General features: G+C 39.7%; 2 protein-coding genes across 3 annotated transcripts; both read right to left on the minus strand.

The window, feature by feature from the left end:
* Positions 1-224: 224 nt before the first annotated feature.
* On the minus strand, positions 225-6,644 carry slc30a1a (solute carrier family 30 member 1a). The gene is made up of 2 exons (XM_038291886.1): positions 5,854-6,644; positions 225-3,053 (listed from the first exon to the last, which is right to left on the minus strand). Exons 1-2 carry the CDS (start codon positions 6,410-6,412, stop codon positions 2,200-2,202), a joined length of 1,413 nt encoding a protein of 470 aa, XP_038147814.1. The 5' UTR covers positions 6,413-6,644; the 3' UTR covers positions 225-2,199.
* A 911-nt stretch (positions 6,645-7,555) lies between these two features.
* nek2 (NIMA-related kinase 2) lies at positions 7,556-14,267 on the minus strand. 2 transcript variants are annotated; one of them, XM_038291874.1, is made up of 9 exons: positions 13,965-14,267; positions 13,216-13,447; positions 12,907-13,147; positions 11,352-11,434; positions 11,133-11,259; positions 10,814-11,048; positions 8,900-8,954; positions 8,704-8,780; positions 7,556-8,442 (listed from the first exon to the last, which is right to left on the minus strand). In XM_038291874.1, exons 2-9 carry the CDS (start codon positions 13,398-13,400, stop codon positions 8,237-8,239), a joined length of 1,209 nt encoding a protein of 402 aa, XP_038147802.1. In that variant the 5' UTR covers positions 13,401-13,447; positions 13,965-14,267; the 3' UTR covers positions 7,556-8,236. The 2 variants fall into 2 exon arrangements, with proteins under 2 accessions (XP_038147802.1, XP_038147801.1); XM_038291873.1 differs by having other exon boundaries at positions 7,559-8,442; positions 13,216-13,433.
* Positions 14,268-14,798: the final 531 nt, after the last annotated feature.

Raw genomic sequence — 14,798 nt, forward strand, 5'->3', positions numbered from 1 at the left:
TGATTTCATCTCTCTAAATGGGTGTTTTGTTTTTGTTGTTTTGAACAGTTTAGATACATCAGCAGTCTGTATCAGTCAGTCTGCTACTTCACCCTGGAGCTGATTGCTGGGCATCATGTGTTTCTTTACATCTTCCTTTCTTTCAGTTTATTTTACAAGAATATAAACAGTTGATGGGAGCCTTCTGTGTCTGAAGCTGTTAGAAAGTAGTACAAAGACAGTGGTTTTTAGTTCTTCAGCTGTGCCAAACAGCTGTTTTATTTCACAATAACACATCCGACAGGTGAATATATAGATATATTATATATATCAAAAACATCAGCAGACATGTGCTTGAAATAAAAACACCTTCCTTTCCAGTTTGCACACAGAGCTCAAGTCATAAAAGACCGATCAAAAGTGACAGGTTAGAAATGAAGAAAAGTACATTTCCCAGCACATTATTTCTGTATTGCATACATGTTTAACAGGGAGTGGAAATCTGAAATGTATCAGAGCCAGACTATATCTGTGCTGACTGAAAGGAGGGAGTCATACGAGTTTCAAGGCCACCATATGAACTTTATTTCAGCTAACAGCAGACCAGCCAGCTATATGATGAGTCAGGATTATAGTGGAGGATCCCAGCAGACGCCGGGGAGCAGCAACAACAGCTCAGAGAAGAGCCAGAAAATGTCGAACAACAGGTCTCAGTTTGGTCATGCAAACACAGTACAACATCTTGGAAATGTCATATTTTATTTATTTATATATATATATATATATATATATATATATATATATATATATATATATATATATATAAAGAAATATATATTTAAAGAAATTTAAAAATCCTCCCCCTGAATGGATTTGTGACGAGGTGATGAAAACATTCATGATTTCTTTAAAGCAAACAGAAAGCTTTCCAGCACAGAGCGAATCACTGCTGGATAACAGTGCTTGTTTCTTCACACCCAGGCATGGGCTGGTCGGGTTCAAAGTATACCAGTGTTAGAAACAGCCTTTTAATGGAAAAATGGGGGGAAAAAAACAACAAGACAAAGTGCTGTAGTTGCCTTCAGCTGTAGGGAGAACAGGATAACACGTTAGCCTCCCCTTCCCCCACTTGTTGCTGCAGTAAACTAGCTGAAAGAAGCTTAATTTTAATTAACAGAAAACATTAAAGATGGTTAAACCTTTATGTCAAAAATGCTACATCTGTAAAACTGTGCTGGAAATAATCGTTTCAGTAAAAATAAAATAGATCAGGTAGTAGATTTTGTTTAATACTAGGAAACCGCCATATTTTCACATCCTGCCGGCCCATGCCTGTTCACAGACTCCAACCAGCATGAAACTGTATACAAATTTATAAATATCCAAATTTACCACTGCAAGAAATCCTTACACCATCTACAAACAGTGTCCTACACAACAGTTTTGTTGTTTTTTTAAAGGCAAGGTGAGAGGTGTCTACACCAAACTAGTGACAGCAAGGATTCAAGGCCAGATGACAGTCCGACAAGATCTTTATAAAAACATCACATTTGAAAAAATATCACTAAAACACTTTTTTTTTTTTTCTCCCCCAAATAAAATCCAGGACAAAGAAATTCAAATATCCTTCTTTGTTATTCAAACTAAATTTCATAAACAGCATCTACAGAGAGATAAATCATTTCTAATAACTTAAATACTTAAATTATTATGAAATATAATACTATTCCACTTGCAACCAAAATGGATAAGAAAATAGATTTTCTTATAGCCTACGCAAAACATCAATGACTCATTTTGCCAGGAGGTCCATAAACTAAAACACACTGATGTGCTCCAATGGTCCGTTTGTCCCTTCGGTCCTGCAGTAAGAAACTTTGGCACAGAAAACCCACCATTAGGATGAAGCGACATATCACAACACGGCACCGGAAAGAGGGACAGTCATGCAGACGTCGCTCCAGCCCCGGAGGAGATGAGGCCCCGTGAAAAAAAAAACCTTATCACAACCGTGCTGCCTGAGCAGGAGATGATAAAAGGAGAGTGGCTCAACTTCAACAATAGGCTGGAATAAAAAGTCATCGGAAAGATTAAGAATTAACTTCTAACCAAAACCATAACGGGTCCAAACAATTACAGCTTCCTGGAAATGACAGCGATGCTTCAGCCTGAAGTGGTGGTTTTCCAGCATCCCATCGATTCGCCTTGGTCCTCGTAGTTTCACAGAGAGGACACCAGCTCGCTGGCGACCGGGGCGTCGGTCACCGTCTGAGGCTGCACCTCTACGTCTGCAGCTTTCTCCGCAGTCTCGCTGATGACCTCCAGGGCCGAAGGGGCGTCTGATGTTTTCAAGTCCACGTCGCCCTTCTGTTTGTCGGCGGAGCCGCAGCACAGCTTGGGAGCGCACTGAGTCCGACAGGAGAGCTCGCACAGGGAGTCCCGGGACTCGGAGCTGAAGGTGACAAACTCGGGCTGGATGGTGGTGGCGTGGATGCCCTCGTCGTGGAAGAAGTCCTTGATGCGTTTGGCCACGTCCATGTAGGACGTGGGGTCGTGGCACTTGATGTGCGCGGTGGCGATGATTCGGCTCCCGGCCAGCTGCCAGATGTGCAGCTCGTGGATGGCCAGGACGCCTTCCAGGCTCAGCAGCCGCTCGTTGAGCCTGTGGATGTTTATTTGCTTGGGTACAGTCTGCAGCAGGATGAGGGCAGACTCTTTGAGCAGCGGGTAGGTGGTGTAGAGCAGGATGCACACCATGATGATGCACAGCGTGGGATCCAGGTACAGAACCCAGCAGGGGCCTGACACACTGGTAGCGTTACTGACGTGCAGGTGGTCGGTCCCAGGACTGTTGAAGCAGACGTCCTTGCAGGTATCGTCTTGGCAGGGATTCCACACGAAGGTGAAAGTGATGGCATTGACCACAACGATGACAGAACCCAGAGCGTCACCCAGAACGTGCAGGAACACCCCACGCATGTTGAGCTGAGCCGACGAGTCATGGTCATGTTCCAGCTCATCGAAATGGGTGTTGCCGTTCATCTGCACCTCTGAGTTGTCTTTACAGCTCACATCTGGAGATAAAAGATCAAGGAGACAAGCTCAGTTTGCTGCTGCATAACAGCTGAGTGGGAAATGGACTCTGACACGTAGATACAACATTTGAGTTGACTCGGACAGAAACTAGGAATTACCTGGTAAACTAGATCAATGTACGCAAGCTTTAAATCCGCTACGGTTCAGAAACCTTTCTGGTGATCCGTTGCTATAGCTTAAAGAAGCAGTTGACCACTCGGGATTTTCTGATTTTACAGGACGGTTTTCTGAAGATTGGGGCGCAGAAAACGACCTACCTTTGTTTTTTATAAAACTTACAAAGAAAATCATAACTGGTTTGAAAAAAATAAAACAGTGTGAGATCTCAATTTTTAGGTATTTAGCAGAAAATCTCTTTTTCAACCAACCTAGAAGAGACATCAGTTTGTTAAGAGCCAACCGTAGGAGGGTTACAACGGCTGACAGTCTGAGCAGCGTACTCCTTTGTGTTCTTGAGAACTCATGACCATTTGGCTTTATAGTTACTGAGTAACTACGAAAATAGAGATATTAATCAAGTTAGAAATTAATCTATCGGCTATTTTCTTGATTGATCTAAAAAAAAAAAACACACTTATTGGATTAAAATCACTAAATTAACAAATGCTCTAAATATATAGAGGGAAAACTTGATGGCACAAATTACATTTGTTAATGTTAAAAAAATTAATACAAATTTTGTAAGGTTTTGTCTTTATTGCGGCTGTAAGTGGGTTATTAATCTTTCAGCAAATTGCATTTTTTAGCATCTGCAAAGCATTACTGCAGGTAACAATTAAAATATTTTGTTGGTTGACTATTTCAGAAACAATTAATGTGGCCTATTCTAAAACTGAGCTGGTGTTGAATTTTTTCTTTTTCTTTTAAGAGTCAAACATAATACAAAATCACTTTTATAGAAAAAAATATTGCAGCTCTAATGATTAATATTTCCTATCTGCTGCTTTTTTGTTTAAAAGAAATATAATTAAATCATCTTTTTCCACCCCTCCTTCTGTTTTATATGTAGCTAAAAAAAATCTCAACATAAAAAAATACACCCGACCTGAAGGATGCAAAAGTTCACCAGGCAGTTCAAGATACACACCAACAAGACAAGATCGACAAATATACTTTGATTTACAAGCTACATGTGAACTGTGAAAATCATTGCATTTGTATGTGGATTTTTAACCTTATCTTATATATTATATATAAATACTTATATTAAACTAAACTAACAAAATAAATAAAGCTTCTACATAAACAAACTTTAAAGGTAGAAAAAACTTCCAGCCTTTAAATTAAATGTAATCGTTTGTTCATCTGTGCATCTTGTCCAGCTGTATTTAGAAATATTGAGAATGTTTTAACTGCATAATTATATGTCAAGCCTAACATTTTTTTTTTACATTTTCCTACAATGATAACCTACACAACCAAACCTGACACAAAAGCTAAATTATTTAAAATAACTCCCTATCAGCAATATTTCCTCTTTTCACATTTTTCCCCTTCGCTTTCAGCTAAACATTGGTGGATTTTTGACTAAGTTTGTCACCATACACTTCCCTCTGGGATTATTAAGTATGTCTGATTCTGATCAGAAACACTCTGTTTAGATTTAACGCGTGTTTTACCTCAAATACAATACCTCTGACATGAAGCAGATTTAAATGTGTACTAGTACTAGCAGCCTAGGAAATAGGAGGGAGTGGCACCTGAGGGATGGTGCCCCCCCTTCCCTTTCATCCTGGGCACGTTGGGTCATTCATCAACAACTAATGGCGTGTCTGGGACTGTCGACTTAAGGGCTACACTGATGTATGACCCAGTAATGGCAATGGGAGCATAGAGGAGGGGATACACTGGTCATTTATTGGAACCCTGAACAGTATAGAAAGGAAATGGTCTGTATATGGGATTAACCCTTCAGAGAGCGAATAAAGAGAACCTGCTGTTTTACTCTAGTGAGCCAATCCAACAACATGACTTTCATTTGCATAGCAAGAATTGACTTGAAGGCTATGGGACATTACTCGGTTTGGCCCCTTTAAACACATCTCTCCTGAATGAGTTTCAGATGTTTTGAACAATTAAAGACATTGAAATATGGGGCTTTACTTCCTGAAATCACAGAATGTGGTGACATAGAGTGACTCAATAAATATGAATTAGAGGACACACATGCTGAAGCATGGTGGATTTTATTTTGATCTTAATTTTGAAGTTATTCAAATCTTCTTTTAGTTTATATGGGCAGCTAGGAGTGTAGATTTGTCAAGTTTGACCTAAAGGAGCACAGATTAATTACCTAGATGCATCTGTTCTGCCTTTTTTAGAGCGACTTCAGTCATTTCTGGGCGTAACGACATGAAAGGCCAATGTTTTATCTACCAGAGCCCTATAGTCCTCTCAGATTAGATTGAACAGGTCGTTTCTTTAGAGAAAATTTCAAAAATACCTGCTTACTTCTTCAGCCACTCCCAACAGCTGATGTTACTGTACAAAGTATTTTTGATGAATTACTGAGATAGTTTATCAGAGAAATGCTCAAATCTAATCATAATGGGAACTAAATGTTCCCGAGACAGAAAAGCAAAGATTTTTCTTTTTATGGTTGGCAAAATGCCACAGCATCCTCAATCATAAGACTATAGGAGGACAACTCTGATGTATAAAAATCGGAATCGGTGTTGGCTTTTTAAAAAGTCTGATCAGTCCACCCTTAAGTTGTAGTGAGGTGGATGAATATATATATATATATTTCACTGATAATCCTCAAATAGTTTAACTCACCGGTTCTTGATCTCCCATCACCCGGACTGTTGTGATTCCCCACCAGGTTGTTGGTCTCCTCCAGCGCTGATCCATTGCCATCCTTCTGGAACTTCTCAGCTTTCCCCCTCTTCCCCTTACCCCCATGGGAATGCCCGTGGCCTCCCCCGGCATGTCCGTGGAAGAGGCAGAGGCCCAGCAGGTTGATAAGGAGCCCCGCGGCGCCCACCCCGGCCACCACCACCGGGGTCTTGATCTCGTGGGGGTCGGTGAAGCGCTCGACGGCCTCCAGGACGATGGTGAAGCACAGCGCCGTGAGAAAAACGGCGTTGACCAGAGCCCCCATCACCTCCGCCCGGATCCATCCGAAGGTGTTCTTTTTGGTCGATTGGGTTTTCTCGGCGAACCGCACCGCGACCAGAGCCACGACCAACGCGATAACATCCGAGAGCATGTGAAAAGAGTCCGAGAGCATCGATAGGGAAGAGGTGACGCGGCTCACCACCACCTCTACGATGAAGAAGCTGAAAGTCAATGAGAGCATACATAGCAGCCGGGCACGGTTTGGCTCACAGGCCATTGTGTTATGTTTGTTTCCTGGTTGTCCTCCGTCGATTCGAGTTCAGAGGGAGAGATAATGTTTCACGGTGTCCTCCGGGTGAAGCTACATCCAGAGTGCCGATTTCATGGGAGTTACTGGATTCTAGGAACCGTGTGAAAACCCTGCGGACGTCACCAGCATATTCCAGACAAATCTGCCGACAAGCTCCGCTTTGCAGACGGCTGAAACTTTGCACCCGAGCCGGTAAACTTTCCACACGGACCACGTCAGACTCCTATTGGACGAGAGAACCCGGAGGAGGAAGCCCATTGGTTGAATTTTTCGACCGATATTAAAGGAGGCGCTTATGAACTCAACAACGGAGGTAGTTAGGCACGCTTCATCGTTACTGTAATCTCGCGATATCAACGTTGGACGATTAAGAAAAGCCAGTAGTATCGATCATTAATTATGTTTCTTTTCAAAGGATTTCTGAACAGTGGAGCTGAAACACAACAAAAATATTCTTCTAGAAAACACGTATAAAAAAAGTTTAAAAATCAAGCATGTGTACTGCCACTTAAATAGAATTTAATTTACATAATTTCTGTAATAAAATGTAATGTAGAACTGTAACTATACAGTCATGTTTATATTACTGTTTTTCAAGGCTGCACTAAAAACATGAAATACAGAGCTGTTCTAAACGAAATTTCTTTTTGTTTATACTCCTGTATACAAAATAAATCTGTTTAAGTCCAAGTCTCTAATAATACTAAGTATTCTAATAAATACATTTTGTAGTAAGATACATTTGGACATAATTATAACCTCATCCAGAGGCAGAAAATACACAAACACAAGATTTTCATTGATACAAATAAAATAATTATCAATAACTAATTCAATAACATCCCTAACTGTTTAAATTCTAATAACTTTATCTTTTTATATAATTCCTAAAATGTTTTGTTTTAGGTTATGAAGTTTTTAACTTTCTGGTTAAAGATTTTATTAAAAGATATGATTTCTTTGAGCAACAGTCACATTTCCTATAAAAACATTTACCAAACTTAAGCTATAAGGAACAACCCCCCCAAAAATACAGCTTTATCAACAGGAAATGGATGCAAAATGTTTTATAATCTTTTGAGCCTTTATTTCAAACAATACTAGGCTGATTAAGTGTACACTTAGCATCTATAAAGATTTAAATTATTTGTAAACTGGAGTTTTCCTTAAATGTATTCTATTGACCGTTTCAGATGTGCAAATTTCCCAAATGATTTTTTGATTAGTCAAACAATTAGGGAACATGAAGGCCATCTGATAATTTCATTGTGCTGATGATTAGTGTTAACAGAAACCTCCTTTTTAATCTCATCCTTAAATCAAAGCATTAACTCCTAAATGGAAGCCATATCTGTTCTGTTGGCTGTGATTGCCTATTCTGTAGTAAACCGATGACCCCTTGTGGAAACTATTAAGTCTTGATGAAAGGGTGTCTCTAATGCAAATGACTGCTGTGAAGCATTGTCCTATTAAAAGTCAGCAATCTAAAAATATATTTCTGTTTTTTGAACACTTAAAGCAAATGAATTGGGTTCATAATCAACACAGACATGTTTATTCTTAAAATAATCCTTTTTTATAGTTAAACAATCTGTGTAAGAAAACAAATGAAGGAAAAACATACAAGAACATTAAAAAAATCACAATAGCTGCCTACCATTTTCAAAACACCTCCACAGGTTGTATGATAAAACTTTAAATACTATACACACACACATCTTATGAAATATCAAATTTACATCCAGTTTTAAAAACCTCACTTTCTTTTTGATATGACTGTTTCTCTTATGTTCAGCGGATGCCGAGGATCTGTCTGCTTTTTAACTGGCAGATTTTCTCCACTTCGCTTAGTTTTTGAGCCCGGAGGTTAGCGGAGTGCAGGCGCCGCAGCATTAAATCCTGGTACGGCCCACCGTGCTGGCCATCGGGCTGCTGGTTCTCTTTGCTTTCACCCGCAAAGTGGACCTTCTTCTTTCCAGGGGACAGTTCCTCCGAATCTACAGTAAGGAAGCAAGAGACCAACACAGAAATATCAGAATAACGTTTTATTTAATCACAAAAACAAGACATTTGAGGTGTGAATTATGGACAAAAATGCAGATTTATTATAGTTAAGATGCCGTTTGTCTATAAAAACTTTATTAACATGATATAAATATGTGCACTCATGATTAAAAAATATAAATAAATATAAAAAAAGCTGTTTCAATGTCGGGCTTGGTGTAGTAAGTGGAAACCCCTTTGCTGGATTCCCATACCTATGTCTTTGCCATAGCCCAGTGCCACCTCCTTTTGCTGATGCAGCCAGTTGTAATTCCTCAGCAAACTCTCTGCTCTGCTCCAGAAGAAAGAAAAAAGAAAAAAAAGAAAAAAAAGGACAAGTCAACTGAGAAGACTACAAAGCTGATGGTAACAGCAAGATAAGTTTTAATGTCAGATTTTTCTGGGTGTTACCGTGCAAGTTTTTCAGTAGTCAGTCGCTCACGTACACACAGTTCCTGCTCCCTTCCTGCCATCCAAGAAGACAGAAGGAGACGTTAAACCAACATTTCTATAGTGAACATATTTCTTCTGGATGCATAACAGCATACAGTCAGTCAGTCTGTAGATGTGGGAGTGGAAGTAGTTCAAAGTTTGATTGCAAAACCTTTGCTAACGGCAACATGAATAAGCCGTCTACATTTATTTTCTAGTATCGTTGAAAGTTACCCCAAAAGCAAAGTTTGACATTTAGACCGGAACACTTCCTAAATCAAATATTAATGAATTTGAAGTTAAAGATGTTTTCCAGAACTTTTTAACAAGAAGATGCTCATCCCCCCTCGCCTATTAAACTAGCCCCAACCGCCAGCGGCCAAAATCATTTTTTCGTGCATTTAGTCTGATTTATCAGGCTACAACCCCCCAAATCTGGACCAACAGGCTAAGGCTAGCAGGTTTAAGCATTTTTTTTTTTGCTGAAATCTTCAATTATTTTGAATTTTCAAAATAAAATGTGCAATTTTTCTAATTTTAAATATTAATTTAAATAAACATTGAACTCCATAAAAAAAAAAAAAAAAAAAAAAAAAAGACTTCCAAGTGCTGTCCTTTAATTGGATTTCTGGATCTGATCTTTTTGTGTTTTCTATTTCCAATCTAAACTTAGACTTAGTGTATACAAAATGACAAAGTTTGTCTGAGTGTATCCAAAACAAATTTTCATTGAATAAAAGCTTCCAACAGTAAAATGAGCAGCTTACAAAAGAGAAATCAACATTACAATTTAAGATGCAGCTTAGGTCATCATGTAAACCGTATTGGAGAAAATGAAAACCAGTTTAAAAAATGTTGGTGCAAAAGTGCATTAGGTTCAAATTACACAGTCTCAAGTCTTTATGGTTCTCTAAACATGTGGATATATAATTACTGTACCCTGATGTTTGAATGATCTAAATTACTTGTCTGCATATTACACCAATTGTCACATAACAATACAAAGGCCTGATTCAGTAAAATGATAAAGGGGCATTTGATGGCTCTTTAGATGTCTGAAATAGCTAGATCCAATGACAAAGCATGACTAAATCCTAAAATAAACAGATGTATATATAAATCAGGTATAGTTAGCACCAAGTGATCTAGCTTAAAAATCTAATTTCCATTTTTTACTGCTAAATCTGAAGAATAGATTTTTTTTTCTTCACTAAAGTTTCATAATGAAAAATCACTAATAATGCTTTCAAAAAAGTAGCTTTTCTTTCAATCATCTCCTCGCACAGGTGAGATTAACTTAAAGATAAATTACATTCAACCTGTGAAACATGCTTGTTTCACAACAACCAATGAAAATTTAACAGGATAAATGTTTTCAGCTAGTGGTGTTACACAGTGAGCTAGTTATCAGTTACGAGTGCACATCAAAGAACAAAAAGTAATGAACTGATGTCAATTTGAGCCATAGAAACCCGAGAAGGGGAATGGTAAAAAAAAAAATATATTTTCCAAAAGTTAAATCCTCACAAATAAATTAAAAGAAGAGGTCCAGCGGACCCGCGGGGGGGAGGTGGTTGAGCACAGAGACAGATTTGAAGGTTGGAGAGGCTATGCATCAGAAGCATAAATTGGCCTTTATTGTCCGGAGTGGAGAAATGCCATGATCCTTCTAGATTCCTTTTTCATACTCCATATCAGGAGATACACTCCCTACCATTTCAGACTTTGTAGGGACTCTCCTTTTTGTATTTATCACTTTATATTTGTTGAGTATAAAACTGGGATTCTTCTTATTTTAAGCCACTTGACTATAAAGGTTTCTAACCTAGAGGCACTGTAACCCATCAGATCCATAACACAGCCTGTTTGGAACCATAAATGCTGAGGTCTTACTCTCCAGTCTTTCCTCTCGTTCCTTCAGCGCCTGCTCTCGGTCCTTCAGCGCCTGCTCTTTGAGCTTGAGCTCTGCCACACAGACAGTTCCCATTTCGGCCAACTTGTGAACAGGACTGTCGGAGTCTGCAGACCTCCTCTGAGCCCGAGCCTGAATCTTCCTCTGCTCCTCAGCAACACTGTCGCTTAACAGACCGCTCTGAAGGATGGACTCCACAGATGGTCTCAGGTAGTCCTGCAGACAGAGGGGATGATTCAGGGATCCTTACGAGCATAAATACAGGTTAAGCTCAGGGAAAAATAAGCTAATGTTTCCAACCTTAAGGTTGAGCATTTTGCCAAGTAAGGTGTTCAGTTCCTCAGAGTACCGGTAAGGGATTCTTCTGAACTTCCCATCTCTGATTTTCTCCGCCAACTCTCTCTGGTTATATGCAGTGAATGGAGGCCTAAAAAGGACAACAAGCAGAAGAAAGGAAGTATGATCTGCTGTAAAACTGCTTGTGGAATCCGTTCCTGATAACTGTGTAGAATAACTTACGACAATGCACAAAGTTCATAGAGCAAACATCCCAGGGACCAAATATCTGACTTCTCATTGTAGGACATCCTGTTTATCTGCTCCTAAAAGCACAATTGCAGAAAAAAAAGAAACATAAGCGTTTTCTTTCTTAAAGATAAAGGGGTCATAGAGTGGAAAACAGGTATCATCTGCATTTCATTTTATTTGGAACTGAAATCAGCATAGTGCCTGACTAACAATACTCTAATAAGACAAATGACCAGAAACAAGCACACCTAAAAACTAAATCACTACCACTGCCTAAATATCAAGGCAAACAATTCCTGCACGCGGGGTGTGCTTTGGTGGCACAGTGGTTAGTGCACATGACCCATGTATGGAGGCCGTCGGGTTCGCATCCGATCAGATGTCCTTTCCCGCATATCTTTCCCCTCTCATACCCCCTTTCCTGTCAGCCTACTGTCCATAAAACCAGCTACTAGTGCCGTAAAAATTCTAAATAAAATAAAAAAATTCATGTTTTGTCTGTATGGTCTGATGAGCAACAAGTGACTTGATTTTGTTGGGACAGAATGTGATCCATCAACATAAAGTGGTGCATAATTGAAGTGGAGGAAAAATGAAATGGTCTGAAGCTAGGCATGTTCAGATGAGACCAAAATGGCTGGGTTTAGGACCAACAACTATTGCTTAGAACACAGCTTACCTATTGTTAAAGTCATAGGGAAACGGCTGTTCCACCCGCTGCATTTCCGAATTCTCTCCTGAGTGGTGCCCGACTTTACACGAGTAAATATAGTGAATGTGATCGGTTGTTTATCAAGGGGGTGGGATTCTTGTGGCGAAAGATTTGCAAGCAAGTTTGGTTGTGGCCAGTGCCTCGGAAGCATCTTGCTAACCAGTTAGCAACTTAGTGCTAGTAGGTTCCCAATGGGAAATTACATTGGGACCAAGTAGCAGGAACACTATGGAAAGCAGAAACATGCAAGAGGGGGAGAGTTTTGTGTCGGAAGTCGTGGATGAGTCTCCTCCGTCATACATTTTTTTTTTATTTAGAGGAGGGAAGTGGGGACGGAGATGTTGTGGAAGAGGCCGCCAGGGCGGCAGAAGCTTGGTTTGGTGTAGAAGGCTTACGGCCGTACATGTTTGAGCACTTGCCTCGCAATGTTGCCAGTTCTGTTAGCTCTACGCCTGCTTAAGACACAGACGTCCATCCCAGTGAACACGGATTACTCTTATTTCTTATTTCAACCGTGCATATATTAGCTGCGAAATATGAATCAAGATGCTATAACCGAAAAACTTGATTGACAGATGACTGTTGATATACAACTGCCCGAATTTAGGTGTTAAGGATGACGTATAACTGACTGGCCTGCATAAAATAACGGGGGAAAAAAACACAGATTTTAAGACAGGATTTTTTTTTTTATAGAAATTTTCTAAATTTTGGGACAATATAGTCTGATAAAGAGTACTCTTATATACATGACTTCCCTATGACTTTAAATTGAAAAGATGTTCAGTTGGTCAAAGACACAAAATATAGCTCTAAATCAAAAAGACATCTTACTGGAGACATGTAGTACGGTGTCCCAACAAAAGTCTTTGCAAAGCTGGTGTCGTGGTTCAGAATCCTCGCCAGGCCAAAGTCTCCAAGCTTAACATTCTGCTTGACGTCAAGGAAGATATTGGCTGGTTTCAGGTCGCGATGAAGAACCGTGGCCCTGCCGTCGCTTCGTCTGTGACACTCCTTCAGGGCCAGAGAGAGCTGCGCCATGACCCGAAGGATGAACTGCTCCTCCAAGTAACGCCTGCAGGGCAAACAGGTTTGTAACTTCATACAAGGGGAAAGATTAGTGGATATCACTGCTAGAGTGACCTTTCTTTGATGCAGCGACTGATGAGACTGGCCAAGTCCCCTCCTTCACAGTACTCCATGACGATGTACAGTGTGGTGTTGGTGCGGTCGATGATGCGGTCGTAGTAGCGGACAATGTTGGGGTGCTTGAGCTCCCTGAGGAGGTTGACCTCTGACACAAGCATCTGCTTCTCGCTCTCCGCCATGGTGCCATAGTCCAGCTCCTTCCACACCAGGACCTGCAGAACACAACCTACTTTATTAGTCAGAGGGAAAGAGATTAAAATAAAAGGATCTTGGATGGTAATAAATACCTTGTCTCCAACCCTTTAAATGAGAGGCTTAGAGTACTGCTACAGCTTTTTTAGGGTAACAATTGTTTTTGTAGTTTTTTAAAAACATATACCTACTAATATTAGCTTGTTTTAACCTGCAAAATCAGATCATATTCAAAATATCAAGAAACTTTATTAACACCAAGTTCTATGGATACAAATGCTGAAAATAAATACAAAAAATAATAATCTCATGAAATATTACATATTGTTATAAGTTATCAAAATATTGATATTCCAGTTTATTTTCTACAAGCAGCAGGGTTAATGTTTGCCGTTATGTCCCTTTAAATTATATACAATAAATCCCCTTTTGTTGCTTAGCGTCACAATTATTCATCTAAAAAGAAACAGTTAAAAAGCGGTCACTTGCTGCTAATGCTACAGGTAACGGTTTCGCCGTTTTGAGTTGGCTTACTTCAAACATATACTCACTTTGCCGTCACTTTTTCGTCTTATTTTCTGGCATCTCCCGTAAGAACCGGACCCTATAGTGTTCAACACTTCGTAGTCCTCCACACGGGACGGCATCTTTTAGTTGGCTCCCTCCAAACAGACGTTACAACAGACCTGACTTAACGTTAATGCGTCGTTTTAACGTTTATTTAAACCGCCAACCAACGTTTAAACCAACTCGCGATTCTTTTGTCTAAAATATAGGTTTGCTTCTTTCCTTGGTGAGCGTTTCTGTGCGTGAAAGCTGTTGCTCCATACAGGAAACCCTCACAATAAGTTTTAAACTGCTGCCGAAATGCCAGCTTTTGATTGGCTAAGCCGCCACGCATGCTCGGCCCTAATTGGTCAATATGAAGAAACAATCATGTGGTTGCTAAGCGTCCAAGAACCGCGAGAGTAGCGCGGGTAAACGTAAGTTCCTTAATGTCCACACGATGGCGGCAAAAACAAACGAAAAAGTGAATGCTTTTGCTTCACACACACCACAGTTTCTAATTATTTAACAGACGTAAACTTCCTCAGTTTGACTTAGCACTTTTAGAGATTTTTTTTTTTTTACCATTTTGCAGTCTCCCTTCAGACTATGTGAGGAAAACCAGACCTTTGCCTGATTTAAATGTTTTGTGCAGAGGAATTGCATCTTTAAAGCTTTTAATCTATGACATATTCGAATCTGTTCACATAGACGATTTCTGCATCTCTCCTCAGTATGTATGTATGTATGTATGTATGTATGTATGTATGTATGTATGTATGTATGTATGTATGTATGGATGGATGGATGGATGGATGGATGGATGGATGGATGGATGG

Source organism: Cyprinodon tularosa, unplaced genomic scaffold, assembly GCF_016077235.1.
Source record: "Cyprinodon tularosa strain WSP-4 unplaced genomic scaffold, ASM1607723v1 ctg303, whole genome shotgun sequence".
In the NCBI taxonomy this organism is placed as follows: Eukaryota; Metazoa; Chordata; class Actinopteri; order Cyprinodontiformes; family Cyprinodontidae; genus Cyprinodon; species Cyprinodon tularosa.

Excerpts from the sequence above, each read along its gene's own strand:
- slc30a1a (XM_038291886.1), bottom strand. The coding sequence starts at position 6,412 with ATGGCCTGTGAGCCAAACCGTGCCCGGCTGCTATGTATGCTCTCATTG. Across the intron at positions 3,054-5,853 it reads TGATGGGAGATCAAGAACCG|ATGTGAGCTGTAAAGACAAC; the intron begins GTGAGTTAAACT and ends TTTTATCTCCAG.
- nek2 (XM_038291873.1), bottom strand. The coding sequence starts at position 14,060 with ATGCCGTCCCGTGTGGAGGACTACGAAGTGTTGAACACTATAGGGTCC. Across the intron at positions 8,955-10,813 it reads ACGAGAGGAAAGACTGGAGA|GAAGGGAGCAGGAACTGTGT; the intron begins GTAAGACCTCAG and ends CTTGGATGGCAG. Across the intron at positions 8,443-8,703 it reads GGGCTATGGCAAAGACATAG|ATTCGGAGGAACTGTCCCCT; the intron begins GTATGGGAATCC and ends TCCTTACTGTAG.